Source organism: Asterias amurensis, chromosome 6 (genome assembly GCF_032118995.1).
Source record: "Asterias amurensis chromosome 6, ASM3211899v1".
Lineage (NCBI taxonomy): Eukaryota > Metazoa > Echinodermata > Asteroidea > Forcipulatida > Asteriidae > Asterias > Asterias amurensis.
Window position 1 is genome coordinate 11,330,883 of NC_092653.1, and position 24,791 is coordinate 11,355,673.

At 39.6% G+C, this 24,791-nt stretch overlaps 1 protein-coding gene across 2 annotated transcripts; it reads right to left on the reverse strand.

The window, feature by feature from the left end:
* Window positions 1–150: 150 nt before the first annotated feature.
* Window positions 151–24,791, reverse strand: LOC139938628 (TLC domain-containing protein 3A-like). Of its 2 annotated transcripts, XR_011786183.1 has the most exons (6): window positions 24,539–24,791; window positions 18,177–18,263; window positions 8,722–8,926; window positions 7,119–7,214; window positions 3,881–5,984; window positions 151–3,830 (listed from the first exon to the last, which is right to left on the reverse strand). XR_011786183.1 is itself a non-coding variant. In XM_071934225.1 (5 exons), the coding sequence occupies exons 1-5, from the start codon at window positions 24,691–24,693 to the stop codon at window positions 5,667–5,669; spliced, it is 861 nt and encodes a 286-aa protein (XP_071790326.1). In that variant the 5' UTR covers window positions 24,694–24,791; the 3' UTR covers window positions 151–5,666. The 2 variants fall into 2 exon arrangements, 1 of the variants encoding a protein (XP_071790326.1); XM_071934225.1 differs by having other exon boundaries at window positions 151–5,984.

Consider the following 24,791-nt stretch of genomic DNA (forward strand, 5'->3'; position numbering starts at 1 on the left):
ACACTGGTCTTTGACAATTACCAAACATGAACGGTGCCCTTAATCAGCTCTATGAATTTGGGCCGTGGTGCTTTGAATTGCTACTGTACTGATTCATCATTGGTAAAAGATGCAAGTGACGCATAAGAAATGAACATTTGGCACAATGTGTAGTGTCCATTCAGTAAGGGGTGGTACATGAACACTTTATTTGGTCATCTATGTTCTCTTATTAAAACAAAAATATTGTAATCTGTATTGAAAGGTATAATAATAATATAACAGTTCACATTTTAAGCGCTAGAAGACACACAGGATATTTGTAAACATAGTTATTCACTTTACACACATGAATATTAATAGATGTTAAATTTGCGATTAAGAATATACTAATTTTGGTTTTTTACCCTTACACCGACGTGTGATTGTGTAAGCACTTTATTATATGCTGTACCAGAGTACTTTCCCAAGTTACAGTTCTTTGGAAAAAAACACCCAAGGTATAATATTTATTTATTTAGACTGCTTTGGGTCTTCTATACCCTCAGTCCCTAGGCCCCACACCCCAACTATCCCCTGTGCTTGATCCTACCGACACAGTTCAGTGAGCACACACCACCCACACACCACCCAAGGCTCCAGAGCAGGTTTCACCACGCATCACCGAGCTCCATTTCCCGCCTCTATTTCCCGCCTTCGTGCATCACCAAGCTTATCTGCCTCCACAGTACTTAAGCAGCATGCAGCGTCAGAGTCCAGCTTTCTCCAGAAGACTATCAGAGCATACTGATCGAAACATCGAGTTGAAACCAACGGTTCTTTTCAGAACCACCCCCAACTCATTAGAGATAGTCATTACATTACCCCAAACCTTTCTATATCGTATTTCCACCATGCAAAGTTTCAAATCCTACTTAAAGGTATAATACTCGGGTGGGTTTCTAACCCACGACCATTGCCATTCTAGAGTAGAGTACTTACCATAGACCACCAAGATTGCCCGGTAGCTAGAGGCAATTCAGTGTCCCCGATGCAAATTTAACATCTACAAGTATTAAGTCGTTGCAGTACCCGCTGCTAAAACATAGGATTTGAACTGCCTCTAGCAATCTTGATGGTCTATTTTATAAGACACTGCTCTAGAACTTCAAAGATAGTGGGTTCAATTCCACCAAGTAATATGCCAAGGTAATCATTTTTTTCCAAAGAACTGGGGAAAGTACAAAGTCAACAGTGCTAATACTCATTGGTGGAGGGTAAAACCAAAATTAATACATGAATGTTGTACATTGTATGTACATGGTTGGTTTTATCCTTCCTGCTCCCGACTTCTACAGAGCTTTAGAAGTCCTGAGAATTTACTGCAGGATGATGACATTTAAAATGCATTTTGGAGAAACTTTTCACTTTGAAGTACTGCAGTTATGGAAAAAGATATCACTTTTTATTCACAAAATTTGAATCTGAGAAGTGTTTTTGACAGTACTTAAAGTTTCTCAGATTGTGTATTCCAATTGCAGATTCTCTTTACTGCGTGGACGTAACCGCACAAGATTCTCAACATTATCTTTACAAAAAAATACTTCCACCTTTTGAAATAATTTTTCATAGGTTATTTTTATGGTATATATCTACAACTACATAGGATTGAAATAATACAGTGGGTTCCAATTACCAAACGAATACATTCCCTGTAAGTCTTTTCAAGATACTTGTAACATTTAGGTTAGAAAAGACCTTCAAGAACCGAACTTAAAGGCAGTGGACACTATTGGTAATTGTCAAAGACTAGCCTTCACAGTTGGTGTATCTCAACATATGCCTAAAATAACAAACCTGTGAAAATTTGAGCTGAATCGGTCATCAAACTTGCGAGATAAAAATGAAAGAAAAAATACCCTTGTCACACGAAGTTGTGTGCGTTTATAGTTGATTTCGAGACCTCAAGTTCTAGACTTGAGGACTCAAAATCAAATTTGTGGAAAATTACTTCTTTCTCTATGGCACTACAGAGGGAGCCGTTTCTCACAATGTTTTATACCATCAACCTCTCCCCATTACTCGTCACCAAGAAAGGTTTTACACTAATAATTATTTTGAGTAATTACCAATAGTGTCCACTGCCTTTAAACCATCCCTATCAACAAAACTTTCCTTCTCTTTCGAAAGCTGCAGCAAGCACAACAAAGGCAACTTTACTACAACTTTAGTATCTGATTTTAATTAGAACTCTGCAATGTTTAGAAAAATATTTGGTACAAATGTGTTTTGAAAGTAAAGTCTTTCTTTTTTTGCAGCTGATATAACTCAAGGCTTGTAAACAACTGTAAATTTCGGGCATAAAGAGCAACGTCGCTTCCGACAAATTTGATATCTCTCACTTTGGATGGGAGACTTTTGGATGGTCCTTTTTAACAGCTCTTGCCAGTAGTGCACGTGCCCAGACCTACGCATGCAATACTGAGCATGTGCGGGCACACCCAGAGCCGAAAGGGGGCCGACAGGTCTGCTGCTAGAAGAGTATGCTGCAAGAACATGTAATTGATTCTTTTTGCCAGAAAATGCCAAAATTGTACAAGAAATCTAAAATAAGCTTATTAAACTTAAAGCATGTTTTGTTTTCCAACAAGAAGGCACCGTGTTGGTTTATATTCAGGATTCTCCTGTGCACAATCAAGTGCATCTGATTTTTAAAAAATCATAAAATGAACAAAAATTAATAAATAAATAATAAATAAATGTAAACAGATTTAAATCATGATCATTAATAATCTTATTGACTTGATTCACATAATGTCACCACCACTATAACCCGAGTTGTGCCATTTTGGAGTTCAAAATCATCAAGTGTTATACATGATGAAGTGTTATACAGTTAACAGGTATGCGCATTTTAGGTGACTTGCGTAGTACACGGAATGTTTGCATGCAGTTTTAGTGCAGTGACATGGTCGCGCAGTTTAAAAAAAGAAATTGTAAACAAAAGTTTTGGCAGCACATGTTTACCTGCAATCACTTTAGAATGCGCGTTATTTTGTCACTCATCTGCTTAAAAAAACAAAACAGAAAGTTATCTGGAATTTTACTTTGCTTACGCTATTCTGGAGAACAGTGAACAAATTATTGCTACTTCACTACTTTAGTTTAAAGGCAGTGGACACTAGTGGTAATTGTCAAAGACCAGTCTTCTCACTTAATGTATCTTAACATATGCATAAAATAACAAACCTGTGAAAATTTGAGCTGAATTGGTCGTCGAAGTTGCGAGATAATAATCAAAGAAAAAAACACCCTTGTCACACGAAGTTGTGTGCGTTTAGATGGTTGATTTTGAGACCTCAAGTTCCAAATCTGAGGTCTCTAAATCAAATTCGTGGAAAATTCCTCCTTTCTCGAAAACTATGGCACTTCAGAGGGAGCCGTTTCTAACAATGTTTTATACCATCAACCTCTCCCCATTACTCGTAACCAAGTAAGGTTTTATGCTAATAATTATTTTGAGTTATTACCAATAGTGTCCACTGCCTTTAAAAAAACTCATATACAAAAATTAGTATAAATTTAATGTGGTCCTCTATCAAAAAAACAATAAACAAAACAGAAAATAAATAAAAAAAATTCTTAATAAAATGTTACATAATTTATCAGAAACTCTCAAGCTACCACCAATGAGGGATGTATAATAACCACCTGATTGTACAAATTAACCAAATATACTCAGAATTTCTGTAATACTTTGAAAACTTCTCAATCAATTACTTTCGGTGGTGTTCATGAAGTACATGTACCTAGACATCATTGAGCTAGAAGTGGTTTTCATTTTACAATAAGTAAATTAATATGTTGAGTACCTCTCTCATAAAAATCAATTTCAAACCACTTAATGTCAACAATTTTTTACAAAGAAATCTCCAAGGTTGAGTTTTGTGATGCACTCATTATCCGATAGATTGAGTCCTCACGAAAGTGGGGGAAAAATTACAAAAACTACAGTAAAATTACACTTTATTTGATACTCTTACATGTAGAGTGGATTTTGAAACGTGACGCCATTGGACAGATGGGTCTGTTCATTACAAACAGGAATTTTAGAGACAGTCGAAAGGTCAAATACATTGCCTTTTGATTGAATATCATCAAAGTTCAGGACTTTTTGAAAGTTCTCTGTACAAATTGTAGACCATAAATTTGAAATCAACTGGTTTTTTTTATTTTGCGGAAAATAATTCTGTTGAAGGGTATCAAACACAGCGCCATATTATACTGTTTAACGTAAAACAGACTTGTAATGGTTTTTCCATTTTACTGAGGACTCTAGGACTATCAAAAAATGAGTGTGCACCACAAAACTAAACTTGACCTACAATGTAAGCCCGGTTCATGCTTCCTGCGAATGCGAAGCGAATGTTGACGTCACAAATTCGCAACGAATAATTCGCAGCAGTTCAACTCTGGGCAACTCACTTGCAAATATCACTGCGAAAGGATAGTTGTGACGACGTCAAATTTACGTCAAATTCGATTCGCATTCGCAGGAAGTATGAACCGGGCTTTAGAAGCCCCTTTTTGAAACACATTTTGTTTTTGTGTGTGTGTCTCAGCTCCAAGTATAGACGATGTGACATCTGACGTCACTCGAAAACCATAACATGATTCGCGCGCATACCGCCGGGCAAAACCTTTGTGTTTTGGCAGCCAGCTAGAAAGTGTATGAAATCTTACCATGACTACGCGTCTTTTTGCCCGGCGAAACTTGACGTATACAGTGTTTTGTCAACAGAGGGCAGTTTGAATGTAAACATAGGTCACATCGTCTATACAGCCTGTGCTACATGTAAATGTACCAAGTATCTAGCACATCAAGCTAAATCAATAATTATGAACCGTCTCTGCCATCACACAGTCATAGGTACCGATTTACTGCTGGATATCCACCAGATGGAGTTTGCACAGTAGCTTACAGATACTCCTGGGTGAAGGTGATAGTGAAGAGAAGCAATTACAGTTGAATGTTGAAGGAGACAAGTGTCATAACCGGGACTCCAACCCACATCTTAATGACTTACATTGTACATGTAACAACCAAAACTTCATCAAATATTCCTTGAAGATTTACTCAAGATCTGCGTAAAGATTTACTTAAGATCTGCGTAAAGCTTCTACTTTCTGGAAGATGCACATACACACACATAATTGTCGACCCGGTAGGTCAGGAGTTCTCTTTCTTATCCCATTGTCTATTTTTAGCAACGCCCCTATTGGTTTTGTACACAAACGCATGGCGAGGTTGTCGTATCACACCATCCAGCTCCTTTATGTTAAAGGGTCTGGGTACTTTTTGTAGGACACAAAACACAATGTCCACAGATTTAGATCAAACTCACACAGTTTGAAGATAATAATGGTAGAAAGCTTCCCTTAACTTCTTACTTGCTGATAGGTGCTGTAGTTTTTGAGAAATGAGTAAAACAAGCCATGAAAATTATTTTAGAATGTAAAACATATTTTCATGACAGTGTTAACGAGCAGACACGCTCAACACACAAAAACACAGTCACAATTATTTTTAAAGCAGTCCTCTGCAACAACCCCAAAAAAAGTTCTGCAGGCGTTCTTTGCGTTACTTGAATATTTCAACATCTTCCCACTCCAAAGTCTCTTCATCAGAGACACAACCGCTTCAACTTTCAATTCGATTTATGGCTGCTTCCATTGTTCATCGAGTCGACCGATGACGATTTGCCAGCGGCCCTCTTCGTGAGCATTCTGCTTCCGGCCTGAAGAATCAAATAAAACCACCAACACTGGAAGAGGAAAATGAGTCCCGATATGATGTTACATTTTGGCGCTAAGGTCGGGGGAACCTGCCACACGGAGAGGCCCACGCTCCGGCCGTAGATCCAATACATAAAGGGGAAATTCAGGATGCGGAACACAAAGAAAGTGAATAAGAGCATCAAGCTGACGAAGAGGTATAGACTTGGGTGCTTCTTGTCCCACTTGATCTGTTTTCGAAGATGAAAAAGAGGAATATTTTAAGTGAAACTCTACATTATTAATAAAACAGATGTGAGCATTGCACAAAACCTATAGACATGATAGATATCTACGCAATAGATGTGATACGGAGCAATTGTGGTTTAAAACAAGAGAAAATTTTTTCTCTAAAATGTTGATCATTAATTCTTTTAAATAGAACTCAAATCAGTAACACAGTGACACTCATGGGGTTCCAACATTATTACCCCCTGGTCATGGGGCCATTTATTTCATTCCTTAAACCATCTCAGCTCCCTTGGGAGTACACGGCCTGTGCTGCCAAATATGTAGCACACCAAAGCTAAATCAATCACAAGAACCACCTCTGCCCTCACAGGTACCCATTTAACCCTGGGTGGAGAAAAGTAATTATGGTTATTAAGTGTCTTGCCCAAAGACACAACGACAAAAATGAAGAAAAATACCATGATGAACCCACACCCTGATGATTCGGCTATCAGAACTTGAGTCCCATGCTTTAAACTGCTAGGCCACACAACGTTTATTGCTGATCCAGAAATACATGATCACAATATTGGATTTGAGGCATTGCATGGTGAGGTATCAATGTATATTTGGTTTGCGGTTACACCATGTGTGTATCTACTTGCCAGGTAGAGTTTGTTCTTAGAGAACTGTCTTACTTTATTCTACTACCGCGGAGTAGATTTATCGGATGTTCGGGAGACTTCTCACTTCTGAAAAGAACTGTCATGCTTTTTAACTTCTACCTGGGCAGAAGGTATAGAAAATAGGCTGGGACTACTACTTTAGCTTATAGGATCGTAATTAACTGCACTACCGCAGAGTCAGTTCTTGAATTGGTCTCAACATTTCGACTAGCTTACTCTATACCTTTCGCCTGGGTAGTAGTTAAAAAGCAGGACAGTTCTTTTCAGAACTGAGAAGTCTCCCGAAGTCTCCCGAACATCCGATAAATCTACTCTGCGGTAGTAGAATAAAGAAAGACAGTTCTCTAAGAAGTAGATACACACATGGTGTTACCGCAAACTAAGTATATATGATACCTCACCATGCAATGCCTCAAATAATAGCTTACTCTAGTCATCGTCAGTTAATAACTAACGGCAAATCCATACCTTTCTCATCACTGCCCTGAAGCTAACAAAAGGAGTGCTGAGTTCAGTTGCAAACATACAACCAATGAAGAAGGCGCCTTTATCATTACGGAAAAACTATAACAAAACATACAACACCATTTACTTTCAGATGTTAAGGTTTTCGATGTATAACTGGTTAAATAATTAAAGGAACAAGTTGCCTTGATTCGGTCGAGTTGGTTTTTGAAAAGCATTTGTAACCTTTTATTATAAAATGCAAATGGTTGGAAGATGTAAAAGTAGAATACAATGATCAACACAAACATGCCTTGAAATTGTACGGTTTTCCTTTTACCTCGTCGACTAACACGGTCGGCCATTAATGGGAGTCAAAGTTTTGACTCCCAACAAACACGGTCGGCCATTTTTGGGGAGTCAAAACTTTGACTCCCATAAATGGCTGACCGTGTTAGTTCGCACAGTAAAAGGAAACTACGCAACTTCAAGGCAAATTTGTGTGGATTATTGTAATCTACTTTTAAAACATCGTTCCAACCATATGCATTTTATAAATATCGGTTACAAACGCTTTTTATAGACCAACTCGTCCGATCCAAGGCAACGTGTTCCTTGAACTGTAATCCAAACGAACCAAGTAAAACTCACAACCAATTTGGCTTTGAGGGTTTTGATACCTTTTGTAGATCAAATTTTTGACCATGGCATGAAACCCCACTCACTGTGAGTGAAGATGTATGGATATATTTTATCTGTAGAAGTCTCAGTTTCATTAGTCACAAAGCTTTTGAAAACAAAAGTGGAAATCACCTAGCATCCGTTGTCTGAATCCGTTGTATGGCTAAAATAATATTTGTGAAATTATTTTACTAATTTCTCAAAAACTACAGCACCTCAGCAAGTAATATTTTAAGGGAAGCTTTCTATCATTCATTTTCCATTCTCTAAACCATTTTAGTTTATTGTAAATGTTTGGACAGAAAGTACCTAAACCTTTCAAAGGTGAAATGAAACCGACAGTGAAAAAAAAAAGAAAAATAAGATAAATGAACTCTTCTTTTTCATGAAAATGTTATCCAACCCAGGTGCTATCCAGGGAGAATTAATGACATCCCTATAGTTGGTGAAACTTTCTCATCTTAATCCCCTACAAAATCTAATGCTTTCTCAATTCTCTAAACCATGTAAGTTTTTTTGTAAATGTTTGAACATTTGTATTTTGTGTCGTACAAAAAGTACCTAAACCTTTCAAAGGTTAAATGAAGCCGACAGTAAAAAAAACAAATAAATAAGATAAATGAACTCTTCTTTTTCATGAAACTTTCTCATCTTAAGCCCCTACAAAATCTAATGCTTTCTCACTACGTTCTAAAAACTGTAGTCTTGTTGCAAGACGACACAAGACGGTAGTAACGTGTGTAGTGAGGAGGGAGCAAGCAGAGGATCGTGATAGTTGAGTGATAGTGTGAATAAAAACGTCTTACAAAACACCAAGACTACATTTTTTAGATCGTAGTGAGAATGAGTTCGATGTGATGGGGGTAAAAAAAAAAAATTCTATGAAAATGCACCCAAGCCTCTATTGGATGGTCCATGGTTCATTTCCCATACAGTGCACACTCACCAGCAGAATGGGCAAGCATATAAAAGCCAGCCCTAAATGATGAAGAACCATGAGCCAGTTCGCCTTGAGAAACTCCAGAGCGACTTTACTGTAAGGAGACTTTAATAGCTTCTGATCCTCTTGTCTGAATGCTTCACACATCGCAATGATGTCGTACAGCATGTATGGCAGACCAAAATGGGTGTAAGCATCGATTATCCAATGTCTGTAATTAATAGCAAAAATAATAACAATAATATCAAGTGTTATTCCATCTTGATCATGGCGCTAACAAGAATAGAAGCTATTAACTAAAATACTGGAAACAGGTGATTGTTAAAGCAACCGCACAACATCGGTAAACAGTATTGTCTAAAGGCCCACAGTTCGTGTATCACAACTAATATATAAAATAACAAACCTGTAAAAATTTAGGCTCAATTGGTCATCGGAGTCGGGAGAAAATAACGGGAAAACCCAATCTTGTTTCAGTACGTTTCACTGTGTCATATGACATGTGTTTAAAATAAATCCTTTATTCTCGATATCGAGAATTGATAATTGTTTTAATGTCTTCTCAAAAAGTAAAGAATTTCATGGAATAATATTTCAAGGGAAGTCTTTCACCATTACCTTCTGTAAACCCTGTAAGTTATTTGTAAATCTGTGAACTTTTAATTTTTGTTCTGTTTAGAAAGTGTCCAATGGCTTTAAAATAGAATGTCAAATTTGCAATAGGACAATGATTTTTTAGTTGGATTACTGGGTACGGAATTGCAACTATGTTTTGAGTATCATTTGCTAAATTCTTGAAGGAATTTTTTTACTTCAGAAAATCCATCAATTTAAATTTTAAAACTGGAAAAAGGGTTTTGCTTCATCAATCATATTTATGTATCAGGGTAAATAAGTAGTACATGCATCCACAAAAAAATATGCAGCAATTCTATTCAAGATCTTTGCCTGTCCCGAGGCAAGTTTATTTATTTGATATTTTCTAGCTGCCTTAAATGGCTGAGAGTGGGATAATAATCTGGTTACGGGGCCTGACTGGAATAACAACTTGTGCCTTCAGGGTGTCGCAGACAGAAAGTAACGACTCTAAGGCTGGCTCAGGCTCTCTGTGCACTCAATAACTAGTGGGGCGAAGCCAGCATACATGTATCCGGTAGTTTTTTTATCTTTTTTTAATCAAAAGTATGCATGCTCACAAAGACAGTGAACAGTCAAAGAGCAACTGATAATATTTCACAAGTTCATAGTTGCGATGAGGTTTTCAGAGTTTGCTAAAAACTGAGTGTATATCATGGGAGGGCACCATTATACAAAGGTTCAAGTGCTCAAATACTACATGTCCGTGTAGATAGCATTAACAACCATTTGAAACAGCCCAAGCCATTTTGGGCCATTGAGGAAATAGTACTCAGGACTGGAAAAGCCAGTAGTCAGGTAGCCAGTAGTCAGGACTGGAAAAGCCAGTAGTCAGGTAGCCAGTAGTCAGGACTGGAAAAGCCAGTAGTCAGGTAGCCAGTAGTCAGGACTGGAAAAGCCAGTAGTCAGGTAGCCAGTAGTCAGGACTGGAATAGTCAGTAGTCGGTTAGCCGGTAGTCAGGACTGGGAAAACCAATAGTCAGGTAGCCAGTAGTCAGGACTGGAAAAACCAATAGTCAGGTAGCCAGTAGTCAGAACTGGAAAAGACAATAGTCAGGTAGCCAGTAGTATAGTCAGGACTGGAATAGTCAGTAGTCAGGACTGGAATAGTCAGTAGTCGGGTAGCCAGTAGTCAGGACTGGAATAGTCAGTAGTCGGGTAGCCAGTAGTCAGGACTGGAATAGTCAGTAGTCGGGTAGCCAGTAGTCAGGACTAGAAAAACCAATAGTCAGGTAGCCAGTATTCAGGACTGGAATAGTCAGTAGTCAGGTAGCCAGTACTCAGGACTGGAAAAGCCAGTAGTCAGGTAGCCAGTAGTCAGAACTGGAAAAGCCAGTAGTCAGGTAGCCAGTACTCAGGACTGGAAAAGCCAGTAGTCAGGTAGCCAGTAGTCAGGACTGGAAACATGTGGTCAGGACTGAAACTGTGGAAATAAACTGATTGATTGATTGATTGATTGAACCAATAGTCAGGCAGCCAGTAGTCAGTACTGGGAAAATAGTCAGGTAGCCAGTAGTTAGGACTGGAAAAGCCAGTAGTCAGGTAGCCAGTAGTCAGAACTGGAAAAGCCAGTAGTAATTGGTAGCCAGTACTCAGGACTGGAGAAGCCAGTAGTCAGGTAGCCAGTAGTCAGAACTGGAAAAGCCAGTAGTCAGGTAGCCAGTACTCAGGACTGGAAAAACCAATAGTCAGGTAGCCAGTAGTCAGGACTGGAAAAGCCAGTAGTCAGGTAGCCAGTAGTCAGGACTGGAAAAGCCAGTAGTCAGGTAGCCAGTAGTCAGGACTGGAAAAGCCAGTAGTCAGGTAGCCAGTAGTCAGGACTGGAATAGTCAGTAGTCGGTTAGCCGGTAGTCAGGACTGGAAAAACCAATAGTCAGGTAGCCAGTAGTCAGGACTGGAAAAACCAATAGTCAGGTAGCCAGTAGTCAGAACTGGAAAAGACAATAGTCAGGTAGCCAGTAGTATAGTCAGGACTGGAATAGTCAGTAGTCAGGACTGGAATAGTCAGTAGTCGGGTAGCCAGTAGTCAGGACTGGAATAGTCAGTAGTCGGGTAGCCAGTAGTCAGGACTGGAATAGTCAGTAGTCGGGTAGCCAGTAGTCAGGACTAGAAAAACCAATAGTCAGGTAGCCAGTATTCAGGACTGGAATAGTCAGTAGTCAGGTAGCCAGTACTCAGGACTGGAAAAGCCAGTAGTCAGGTAGCCAGTAGTCAGAACTGGAAAAGCCAGTAGTCAGGTAGCCAGTACTCAGGACTGGAAAAGCCAGTAGTCAGGTAGCCAGTAGTCAGGACTGGAAACATGTGGTCAGGACTGAAACTGTGGAAATAAACTGATTGATTGATTGATTGATTGAACCAATAGTCAGGCAGCCAGTAGTCAGTACTGGGAAAATAGTCAGGTAGCCAGTAGTTAGGACTGGAAAAGCCAGTAGTCAGGTAGCCAGTAGTCAGAACTGGAAAAGCCAGTAGTAATTGGTAGCCAGTACTCAGGACTGGAGAAGCCAGTAGTCAGGTAGCCAGTAGTCAGAACTGGAAAAGCCAGTAGTCAGGTAGCCAGTACTCAGGACTGGAAAAACCAATAGTCAGGTAGCCAGTAGTCAGGACTGGAAAAACCAATAGTCAAGTAGGCAGTAGTCGGGACTGGAAAAGCCAATAGTCAGGTAGCCAGTAGTCAGAACTGGAAAAGCCAGTAGTCAGGTAGCCAGTACTCAGGACTGGAAAAACCAATAGTCAGGTAGCCAGTAGTCAGGACTGGAAAAACCAATAGTCAAGTAGCCAGTAGTCGGGACTGGAAAAACCAATAGTCAAGTAGCCAGTAGTCAGGACTGGAAAAACCAATAGTCAGGTAGCCAGTATTCAGAACTGGAAAAGACAATAGTCAGGTAGCCAGTAGTATAGTCAGGACTGGAATAGTCAGTAGTCGGGTAGCCAGTAGTCAGGACTGGAATAGTCAGTAGTCGGGTAGCCGGTAGTCAGGACTGGAATAGTCAGTAGTCGGGTAGCCAGTAGTCAGGACTGGAATAGTCAGTAGTCGGGTAGCCAGTATTCAGGACTGGAATAGTCAGTAGTCAGGACTGGAATAGTCAGTAGTCGGGTAGCCAGTTGTCAGGACTGGAATAGTCAGAAGTCGGGTAGCCAGAGTCAGGACTGGAATAGTCAGTAGTCAGGTAGCCAGTAGTCAGGACTGGAAAAACCAATAGTCGGGTAGCCAGTTGTCAGGACTGGAAAAGTCAGTAGTCGGGTAGACGACTGGAAAAACCAATAGTCAGGTAGCCAGTAGTCAGGACGGAATAGTCAGTAGTCGGGTAGCCGGTAGTCACGACTGGAATAGTCAGTAGTCGGGTAGCCGGTAGTCAGGACTGGAAAAACCAATATTCAGGTAGCCAGTAGTCAGGACTGGAAAAGCCAGTAGTCAGGACTGGAATAGTCAGTAGTCGGGTAGCCGGTAGTCAGGACTGGAAAAACCAATAGTCAGGTAGCCAGTAGCCAGGACTGGAAAAACCAATAGTCAGGTAGCCAGTAGTCAGGACTGGAAAAGCCAGTAGTCAGGTAGCCAGTACTCAGGACTGGAAAAACCAATAGTCAGGTAGCCAGTAGTCAGGACTGGAAAAACCAATAGTCAAGTAGCCAGTAGTCGGGACTGGAAAAGCCAATAGTCAGGTAGCCAGTAGTCAGAACTGGAAAAGCCAGTAGTCAGGTAGCCAGTACTCAGGACTGGAAAAACCAATAGTCAGGTAGCCAGTAGTCAGGACTGGAAAAACCAATAGTCAAGTAGCCAGTAGTCGGGACTGGAAAAACCAATAGTCAAGTAGCCAGTAGTTAGGACTGGAAAAGCCAGTAGTCAGGTAGCCAGTAGTCAGAACTGGAAAAGCCAGTAGTAATTGGTAGCCAGTACTCAGGACTGGAGAAGCCAGTAGTCAGGTAGCCAGTAGTCAGAACTGGAAAAGCCAGTAGTCAGGTAGCCAGTACTCAGGACTGGAAAAACCAATAGTCAGGTAGCCAGTAGTCAGGACTGGAAAAACCAATAGTCAAGTAGGCAGTAGTCGGGACTGGAAAAGCCAATAGTCAGGTAGCCAGTAGTCAGAACTGGAAAAGCCAGTAGTCAGGTAGCCAGTACTCAGGACTGGAAAAACCAATAGTCAGGTAGCCAGTAGTCAGGACTGGAAAAACCAATAGTCAAGTAGCCAGTAGTCGGGACTGGAAAAACCAATAGTCAAGTAGCCAGTAGTCAGGACTGGAAAAACCAATAGTCAGGTAGCCAGTATTCAGAACTGGAAAAGACAATAGTCAGGTAGCCAGTAGTATAGTCAGGACTGGAATAGTCAGTAGTCGGGTAGCCAGTAGTCAGGACTGGAATAGTCAGTAGTCGGGTAGCCGGTAGTCAGGACTGGAATAGTCAGTAGTCGGGTAGCCAGTAGTCAGGACTGGAATAGTCAGTAGTCGGGTAGCCAGTATTCAGGACTGGAATAGTCAGTAGTCAGGACTGGAATAGTCAGTAGTCGGGTAGCCAGTTGTCAGGACTGGAATAGTCAGAAGTCGGGTAGCCAGAGTCAGGACTGGAATAGTCAGTAGTCAGGTAGCCAGTAGTCAGGACTGGAAAAACCAATAGTCGGGTAGCCAGTTGTCAGGACTGGAAAAGTCAGTAGTCGGGTAGACGACTGGAAAAACCAATAGTCAGGTAGCCAGTAGTCAGGACGGAATAGTCAGTAGTCGGGTAGCCGGTAGTCACGACTGGAATAGTCAGTAGTCGGGTAGCCGGTAGTCAGGACTGGAAAAACCAATATTCAGGTAGCCAGTAGTCAGGACTGGAAAAGCCAGTAGTCAGGACTGGAATAGTCAGTAGTCGGGTAGCCGGTAGTCAGGACTGGAAAAACCAATAGTCAGGTAGCCAGTAGCCAGGACTGGAAAAACCAATAGTCAGGTAGCCAGTAGTCAGGACTGGAAAAGCCAGTAGTCAGGTAGCCAGTACTCAGGACTGGAAAAACCAATAGTCAGGTAGCCAGTAGTCAGGACTGGAAAAACCAATAGTCAAGTAGCCAGTAGTCGGGACTGGAAAAGCCAATAGTCAGGTAGCCAGTAGTCAGAACTGGAAAAGCCAGTAGTCAGGTAGCCAGTACTCAGGACTGGAAAAACCAATAGTCAGGTAGCCAGTAGTCAGGACTGGAAAAACCAATAGTCAAGTAGCCAGTAGTCGGGACTGGAAAAACCAATAGTCAAGTAGCCAGTAGTCAGGACTGGAAAAACCAATAGTCAGGTAGCCAGTATTCAGAACTGGAAAAGACAATAGTCAGGTAGCCAGTAGTATAGTCAGGACTGGAATAGTCAGTAGTCGGGTAGCCGGTAGTCAGGACTGGAATAGTCAGTAGTCGGGTAGCCAGTAGTCAGGACTGGAATAGTCAGTAGTCGGGTAGCCGGTAGTCAGGACTGGAATAGTCAGTAGTCGGGTAGCCAGTATTCAGGACTGGAATAGTCAGTAGTCAGGACTGGAATAGTCAGTAGTCGGGTAGCCTGTAGTCAGGACTGGAATAGTCAGAAGTCGGGTAGCCAGAGTCAGGACTGGAATAGTCAGTAGTCAGGTAGCCAGTAGTCAGGACTGGAAAAACCAATAGTCGGGTAGCCAGTTGTCAGGACTGGAAAAGTCAGTAGTCGGGTAGACGACTGGAAAAACCAATAGTCAGGTAGCCAGTAGTCAGGACGGAATAGTCAGTAGTCGGGTAGCCGGTAGTCAGGACTGGAATAGTCAGTAGTCGGGTAGCCGGTAGTCAGGACTGGAAAAACCAATAGTCAGGTAGCCAGTAGTCAGGACTGGAAAAGCCAGTAGTCAGGACTGGAATAGTCAGTAGTCGGGTAGCCGGTAGTCAGGACTGGAAAAACCAATAGTCAGGTAGCCAGTAGCCAGGACTGGAAAAACCAATAGTCAGGTAGCCAGTAGTCAGGACTGGAATAGTCAGTAGTCAGGTAGCCAGTAGTCAGGACTGGAACAGCCATTACTTAGTTTTTGCTTCTTTTGTTTGAAATTTTTCTAACCAGGCAATATTCTTCTACATACTACAAATTGGCGGCTGTGGCTGTTGCTAAGGGTACTGCTATGGGAATCCTATGCTACATGTACAATGCTTGCATATGTGACGATCAAGCCGTAACACCAGCCGCTAATTCAGACACTGCCATAATGTGCAAAATGAACGGCACAACGTTACTGGCCCATCGAGGACTGCACAAATATATTGAACAATATTTCTATATTAATGTTTGCAAAACAAAATTAATGGCCTGGTGTTTTGACCCTAGCAGAGTCTTTCTCAAGGCTAAAATGTATAACAATCGTACACAATCGATTTCACAAAGTTAGGACTATAGTCCTAGGAGATATGAAAAACGTATGGCTAGTCCTAAGTTAGGACGAGTAACTCGTCCTAACTCGAGATAAGACTAGTCTTTACTCTTTGTGAAATCCACCCCTGTACATTTTAACAGTTCATGCTTTAGGCCTTGGTGTCTGCAACCCACTTTGTGCATAATTTTGGTGCAAAACATGTAGACTAGAATGGTACGTTCTACACATACTGCATTAAAACTAACGACATTATGCACTATTAGAGCTTTGTAAAGAGGTGAAGATGACAGATTGTGGGTGAAGAGGTACAAGTACAAAGTACATTTTTATGTAGACACTGTTACACCAATACATCATGGACAATTGACAATGCTTCTTGCATCGTTTCCCAATACCCATTGCATCCGTGTACATGTTCGTATACTGTATACACGTAGCCATGAAATGTGTTGAAACAGAACAAGACAAACTACACCAGACACCTGCCAAGTGTCATACGTTATCCAACTAATTAAGTATCCACAGTACATGGAAACGATGAGTCCACATTGAACAGTGTAGTTTCCTGCATGGATGCTCATCTTAAACCGATCAATGTAGTTGCAATGGTTGGTTAATAAATTGCCAATTGGCTGAATTGATGTAATAATATAATAATAATATCAAAGTCTAAAGTCTATTAAAGTAAACATTTTTTTTAAAAGTTGTTCTTATAAATTTGTTTTTTCCACAGGTCCCTCATACCTATTTTTAATACCATCCTACCTTTGATCTTGCTAGTCTTTATTAATTGACCATTGTGAGTTGTATCATGAGGCAACTTGCTCTCTAATTCTACCCTTTCATGTTTCCCTACATTGTTATCGAACAATGCATTTACCACTTTTATGGTCCAGTAATCCTTCCTTTCATACTAAACATCCTTTGTCCTCGCCACTTTACTCCTATTGGTTCATAGCCACCAATTATTTCTGAAATAGAAACTTTGATTGGTTGTTATTTTCCCGCTTCTTTCTGGATCCTTCCCCTAATCCCTTTCCCCTCTCTTTTTCTATAAACGGATATGTATTTGTTTGTACTTGTTTTATGCCTCTGAAGAAGGTCCCGTTTGGATCGAAAGCTAAGGCCATCTACCCTATTTATTATTAATAATATCGAAGTCTAATATAGCGCACGTATTTACCAATCAAGGTACTCAGGGCGCTGAGTATATACAAACTTTCAGAAAGATAGGTGATATTGTAGTGATGAATTCTGAGACCCAAGATTTAGCACCTTATAAGGGTGTACAAGGTGCTACGGCGCATACAGCAGCCACAGCCAGGAACACCGCGGCGAAAACCCCTTCTCTTTTTGATAAGTGCACTGTGTTCTTCTACCAACTGCTTTACGCCAATCCGAAGGACGAAGCAATGATTAAGTGTCTTGCTTAAGGACACAAGTGTCACGGCTGGGGATTCGAACCCACACTCTACTTATCAGAAACACCAGAGTTTGAATTCGGTGCTCTTAACCGCTCGGCCACGACACTTCCACACTTCCTGTAGGCCTACACATAATCTTGTACAAAAACGTGTTTACACTGTACTTAATTTTGGCTCTACCCTTGCACTGAGGTGTGTTAGCACTGTATACTCGGTACTTTCCCAAGTTCTGTGAAAAAAAATCCACCTAGGCATATTACTCAGGTTTGTTTCAAACCACGGTCCTTGCAAATCTCGAGCAGTGTCTTTTAAATTTCTAAAACAATGTGTTGTTTATTTTACTCTATTAAAAGGAGAGTATCTTTGGATGTTCTGCTCTCCCCACTTGAGATTCGGAGAATAGCACTACAAGACAGGAGAGAATGGGAAAAGCTTGTGTCCGCCTGCTGTGCAGCCGACTGAAGATGATTGTATCTTTGGTAATAACATAAAAACCACTGTAGCTGTTGATAATAACAAACTATGACACCATTTCCTTCTTAGAATTGCGGTTCTAGAGAGAGAGAGAGAGCTACTGTAACAATATTTCAACCTGACAAATGTTTCACGCATGGAATTTTTCTCAGATTGTGTATCCAATTACAGATCATGCTACATGGACATAACCACTCCAGAATTCCGGCAATACCACCTTTTTGAATTGAAAATTGCCTTTAATTTAAAGGGACAAGTTGCATTCAGATTGGGTGCTTTGGGCTAAGAAAGTGTTTGTTATCAACTAAATGGTTCGAAAGATGATTTTAAAGTAGAATATGTTAATCAAATGGGATGTACAACTCCAACAATTCACCAAAATGGCATAACCAAGATTATTGTGATGATGACCTCGGGTGAATTGGGTAAATATATAGCTTTCTACATACAATGTACAATGTATTATCTTCGATAGAAGATTTCAAAGTGGAGGTTTTCGAGAGTGCTGAGGGAGCGTGCAACCCTCCCCCCCCCCCAACGGTATTAGTCGTCTCTCCTGCCGAACACTGGCCAAATTAATCCCTATGTACCTGTCATTCACCAGATCCTTCCGGCAGTAGTAAATAGCAATAAAACCTGCACACGAGGACATCAATGCTTGCAGGATTGACGTCAGTCTGTCAAAATGAGATTAAAAAGAACAGAAAAGAAAAGAACATACTTAAAATTACGATTATATATAATGGTAAATTCTTTGTAGAGCGGTACACATTATTTTATAATCCAATGCACAGATGGTGGTAAGAGTTCTGAATGACCCCACGCACCAAGCTAGCATTGAATTGAATTGAATTGATTTATACATCAAGCATTATCAGTCAGATACAATGAAATGCAGCCGATACGCAAACAAAAAACTTCATAATAATTTCATTTCTAAACTTCGGATGAAATGTACAAACATCATACGCGACAAAATATTTACAGAGCCATAGAGTGCATATATCACAAGGCTTTTAAAAAACAATCAACAAAACTCACATGAAAACATTCTGAGGACCTTGTTTCCATCAAGCATGGTTGCGGCAAAACTTGATTAATGTGGGTCAAGAATGCCAACCCCCACCCCTCCCCCCTTTGAAGAATTCCTGGGGAAAACCCTGATGGACGCGACTGTCAAGACATTATAGCTCAGAATATTTGCTGGACCACAATGTATCATGGTTATTACTTTGGTTTCATTGTTAAACGCTAAGGCGGAATGACAGGTTTTCCCCACGGTTTTTCAAAACTGTCGGACCCTAAATTTTTGAAGGTTTTGCCGAAGCACACTGAATTGAAAGGAGGTTCTTAAAACAGAAATTTAAAGGCAGTGGAACACTATTGGTAATTACTCAAAATATTTATCATCACGTGACCTTTCTTGATTACGAGTAACGGGGAGAGATGGATGGTATAAAACATTGTGAGAAATAGCTCCCTCTGAAGTGACGTAGTTTTCGAGAAAGAGGTAATTTTCCACGAATTTGATTTCAAGACCTCAAGTTTAGAATTTGAGGTCTCGAAATCAAGCATCAGAAAGCACACAACTTCGTGTGACAAGGGTGTTTTTTTCTTTCATTATTATCTCGCAAATTCGACGACCGATTGAGCTCAAATTTTCACAGGTTTGTTATTTTATGCATATGTTGAGATACACCAACTGTGAAGACTAGTCTTTGACAACTACCAATAGTTTCCACTGTCTTTAACCAGAGGAACACTCTTTAAGATTGGAATGGAAGTAGATGTGTATGTTATAACCTTGTACATGTACAACACACAATGTATGCATATACGGGCATGTACATGTACTTCCTTATTATTCAAAACAATGGAACCAGTGTCAATAGACAGTTCAACTCTTGTCATTTAAAAAATAAAGCTATTTAAATTAAAGTGCATGAGTTCAGTTCCTTCACACAAACAGACTGAGGAAGTTTGGCTAGTGTGTGGCCAGGATTTCTTGTTGGCGCATCAATCCTGGCAAAGAAGGATTGTGACTGTTAAATGGTTATAGGCACTGGACACTATTGGTAATTACTTCAAATAATTGCTAGCATAAAAGCTTACTTGGTAACAAGCATTGAAGAGATGTTGATAGTATAAAACAATAAAACGTTGTAAGAAACGGCTCCCTCTGGAGTAACATAGTTTTTTTGTGAAAGAGGTAATTTCTCACTCAAATGATAAAAGACTTAGGCTGAGGTTTTGTTTTGTATTATGCTTCTGAAAGCACACAAAACTGTCAGGGGTGTTTAATATTCTTTGATCATTTTCTTGTAACTGCGGTGACCAATTGAGTCCAAATTTTCACAGGTTGTTATTTAAATGCATTTTATGCATGTTGAGATACACCAAGTGAGAATACTGGTCTTTGACAATATTAACCAAACATGTCTCGTGCCTTTTAAAGGTTAAAGAAATGGCCATGGGAACTCAGGTAAATGCCATGTGTTGGCAGAGCGGTTATAATAGTTCATCGGACCCACGCTCGTACGCCCGTACGGCAATCACTAATAGATAGTCTCATGAATCAAATTTGATCACCAGCAGTCCAGAAGCAGAGTCACTATGGTCTGTCAGGGAATGATTTTGTGACAGCAGTTTTGCAAAGCAAAAAATTTGGACGGCAAATTTTTTTGTGCACTCTGAGTGCAGATGATAGGTATAAAAAATTAAGTTTTTTTGCACAGCAACTGATACACTGTAGCATTTTGCTTTGCTATGCTACAGTGTAGGCCTATACAGGGTAAATCATGTCTGAGCATTGAGCAGTGTGCAATGACTAAATAATGAAATTTCCTTTTCCTGTAATTTCCATTTTTAAAGCCATTGGACACTTTCGGTAAACAGTATTGTCCAAGGTCCACACTTCGTGTATCACAACTTCTATATAAAATAAAAAACCTGTGAAAATTTAGGTTCAATCGGTCATCGGAGTCGGGAGAAAATAACGGGAAAACCCACCCTTGTTTCCGCACGCTTCGCCGTGCCATGACATGTGTTTAAAATAAATTTGTAATTCTCAATATCGAGAATTGATATTGTTTTAATGTTTTCTCAAAAAGTAAAGCATTTCATGGAATAATATTTTAAGAGAAGTCTTTCACCATTACCTTCTGTAAACCCTTTAAAAGTTATTTGTAAATCTGTGAAAATTTTAATTTTTTTTCTGTACCAAAAGTGTCCAATGGCTTTAATTACTTAACAACAATAATCCTGATAGTAAATAAATGTAGCACTTTTTCCACTGTTAACAATAGCACACAAAAAGCTACATCTAAACAAATTGAGGGATAAAAACCTAACAGTCAATCGAGTCATGCGTGACACTTTATTTGATTGTAATGTAAGTGCCAAGTTGATCATACAACAGACATTGTTATTGCAAGTTCCAAGTTGCCTGTACATTAAAGATGGTATGTCAGATTTTTTGCCGATTTGACCCAAAAATTTTCAGGTATTTTGATGGGGGTCGAGAAAGTTACAAGCTTTCATTTGAGCCATTGCCAATTATTAGTAGCAGTGAAATAAAGTGCTCAAAATTAGTTTTTGTCGGGATACCGACAATATATCACGTGATCAATTCTTATGTGTTTTATAAGAAACGTTTTAAATTTATGTCACGGTTCCTGACCATTAAAAGTAAAAGTTAAACTTTTTTTCATTAGAGCGGGTGATACTCTTTAAAATACCATTCATCTAAAAAAAAATCTATTTTTTAATGTTTGGGGGCCAAAAATCTGACATAGCATCTTTAAACAAGGGGGCCAAAAATCTGACATAGCATCTTTAAACAACAGACAATAGGTCCCTATGTTTTTGTAGTTCCAAGTTGAATGTACAATGTTTTTGTGTTAGTTCCAAGTTGAAGGACATTGTACAATAAAAGCCATTATTTTTTTTGTAAGTTCAAAGTTGAACCTACAACCCAGACAATATTTTAATATAAAGTGAAGAGTAAAAACATAATGTACAGTCTACAATGAATGATCACCTTTCAAAATAATTGAACTGGGTCAAGATAAACAACCAAGTTAGTGCTCAGTGAACAATCAACTCCGCTGGCCTTCAATCCAAGGTTTATGGTTTTATACACTGTATTCACAATTACAGTGGATTACAGATAGCACTTAGGAAGGACAATAAATCACAATTTGTGGGAAAATTACACAACTGTGTACTGTCTGACTGTTAAATGAGAAGTTAAATGGTGCAAGAGAGTACATGTCTAATGTATACCTACATTGTATGTACATATAAAAATGTATACTAAATGAAGACCTAGGATGCTTGCCCCTGGTATTGGCCTTAAAATGTTTCAATGGATGGAAGTGCCCTTTGCAAAATAAAAATGGCCTTGCCCTCTCAAAGTTGAAATTCCAGGCCTGGCACTGATGCCACCACCATGTTTAAGGTCAACATGATGGAATAACATGGAGGCCACGAATGCTCCTTCAAATTACTCTCATAGTTTTTTTTAAAGATTTATGTTTTTCCCCCAGATTTGTTGTCACTCCCTGTTTTTGTATTTGCATTTTATAGTCTGATACAGTATACCAACAAACACACTCATACCCTACCCACGGATTGACAATGCTTTTGAGTCCAGTAACTCAGACTACATAATTTCCATTTTTTTTATAGAAAACACAAAATTTAATTTTAACGAAATACTGATTTTTTTGATTTTTTTTTAAAATGTGTCAAGCTAAGGCCTTGAGAAAAACACTAGGCTACAATGTATAAAATGTATTCAGTAGTAGAGGAGAAATAATATGACACAATGCTGTATTCATCCTACACTTTCTAGTAGTTTTTTTATGTGAATGTTTGACTTGTTTTCCTTACACAATTTAAAGAAACTATTGTCATTCATTGAGCAGCATTGTCTAGACCACTGTAGACCAGATCATAAAGTTCAAAGTCAAAGAAAAGAAGCCTGATTAGTGATTTGGTATTACAATACGCCTCTCTTAATATTTATGCATGAGGTACGTCACAATGCTAACTCAAAACGAGGCGATGGGCGCCGCCACTGCAAGTGATGGGGAAAGTGCGCCCATAGTCTCATTTTGGGTAAGAATTATGACGTCATTCATTTTTAAGTATTTAGAGAGGCGTATAGCCTCCATTGCCTCAGGGAAGTATCAGGCCTGATGTAAGTCGGATACACCACTATTTCTGAGAAGGAATGTCGTTTTTTTTTTCATTGTCCGCCCAACAACCACCGTCAGCATGATTTGAGGTCACAAAGCCGTCTATGTTGCCACAGCTACTTGTACTCTTTGTTGTCTTTTAAGGACACTGGACTTTATTGGCAATTGTCAAAGACTAGTCTTGACAGTTTGTGTATCTTAACATGCATAAAATAACAAACGTGTGAAAATTTGAGCTCAATCGATCGTCAAAGTTGCAAGATATTAATGAAAGAAAAAACACCCTTGTCACACGGTCACACCATGGTCACACGAAGTTGTGTGCTTTCAGATGCTTGATTACTAGACCTCTAAATCTGAGGTCTTGAAATCAAATTTGTGGAAAAATTACGTCTTTCTCGAAAACTACGTCACTTCAGAGGGAGCTAATTCTCACAATGTTTTATACTATCAACCTCTCCCCATTACTCATAATCAAGAAAGGTTTTATGATTATAATTATTTCGAGTAATTACCAATAGTGTCCACAGCCTTTAATGATGATGGTTAGCTTTTTGACAAAGGGAAATAATTAATAGAAGAAAGACTCGTTCGGGGAAAGATTTCCTGGAGGTGGAGAAATTCATACACAAAGATTTCAACTCAAGTTGTGACGGTGCGCTACATTGAAACCTTCATAAACATTTAAGATTCAGTGCACATCACAATACAAAGGCTTCCAATCGAAACAACAACTGTGAACAATTAGTGGCACCATCACAACATTTTAGAGCACCATATTGTGAACAATTAGTGGCACCATCACAACATTTTAGAGCACCGGATAACTTTCCGTATGGCGCCACCACTTTTTCACTCAATTTTACAAAAAGGGATATCTCAATGAGGTTAATTAAATACTATATTATATCATATCGAATGAAAAAGTGGTGGCGCCATACCGAAACTTTTCCAAAACTAGACATTTATATCGTGGACTAAAACTTTCATTGTAAATCTGCTGTTTTTGTTGTATCAAATGTAAGCTCAGAAATGGAACATAATGTTCGTCTTGACACGCCTACTCTGTCTCTCTAGTCATTAGCCAATGATTGATAGTGTCAAAACACTGAGTAGAGGGAGTCAGTTCAGAGTTGTACTAAAAGGGGGCGGGGCTAGGTTAGCTCTTGGCTGCCTCTCCATGCTCCATCATTTTCCTAGCCAGTTCTAGTCTAGGTAAAGCATGCAAAGTTGCCAGTAAAAACTGCCTAGTCTGATTTAACAATCATGACAATACTGTTTTACCTCTAGTTTTATTTAAAAAAATACAATAATAGAAATGTTACGTTAATAAAAAATGTGTTTTAGGAGTAGGACTTGTTTAACAATTGAATTTGAATACAATTACAAGCTTAAACTTTCACATGTAGTGGCTTATCATCAATGACCCTGATTTTGTTACAAATACCGCGATGGTCGGGTTTCACTGGCCGACTAGGCAAGTACCAGGACAGTCTGACAGTGACAGTACTCTGTACACAATGAATTATGTGTTACTAAGACCTTGATAGCTAATACTGTGATAGAGCTCTACTCTAGTTTATTGCTCCATGGCATGAATAGGCAGTGTACCGCCATGGGTCTATGATTCTATGCAGGGAATTCCTGGCCGTAACTGTGTGGCCTTTGGATTTAAAGTTAACAACAAACTACTTTTTTTAAAACAATCAAACAAACATCAGAAGAATGAACACTGCAAATGCAATACAAACCTCATTGCAACGACAGACACAACTGCCTTCGAGTCCGTGAAGTTAGCAGTCGGTTTCTGCAAAAGTTGCCGAAAACTGAAGTAAACTATCGGGAAAAAGGCAGAACCCACACACGCAAGTAGCAGTCCCATTTTGACTGAGATGTCGTTGTACATTGAGGGATTCTTTTTATACCGGCTGTGCCGACCGCGGCAGCAGCTACTGTGGGTTGTTTGTATAGATTAAAGTCTAGATATCGCGGCCAATAAAACTG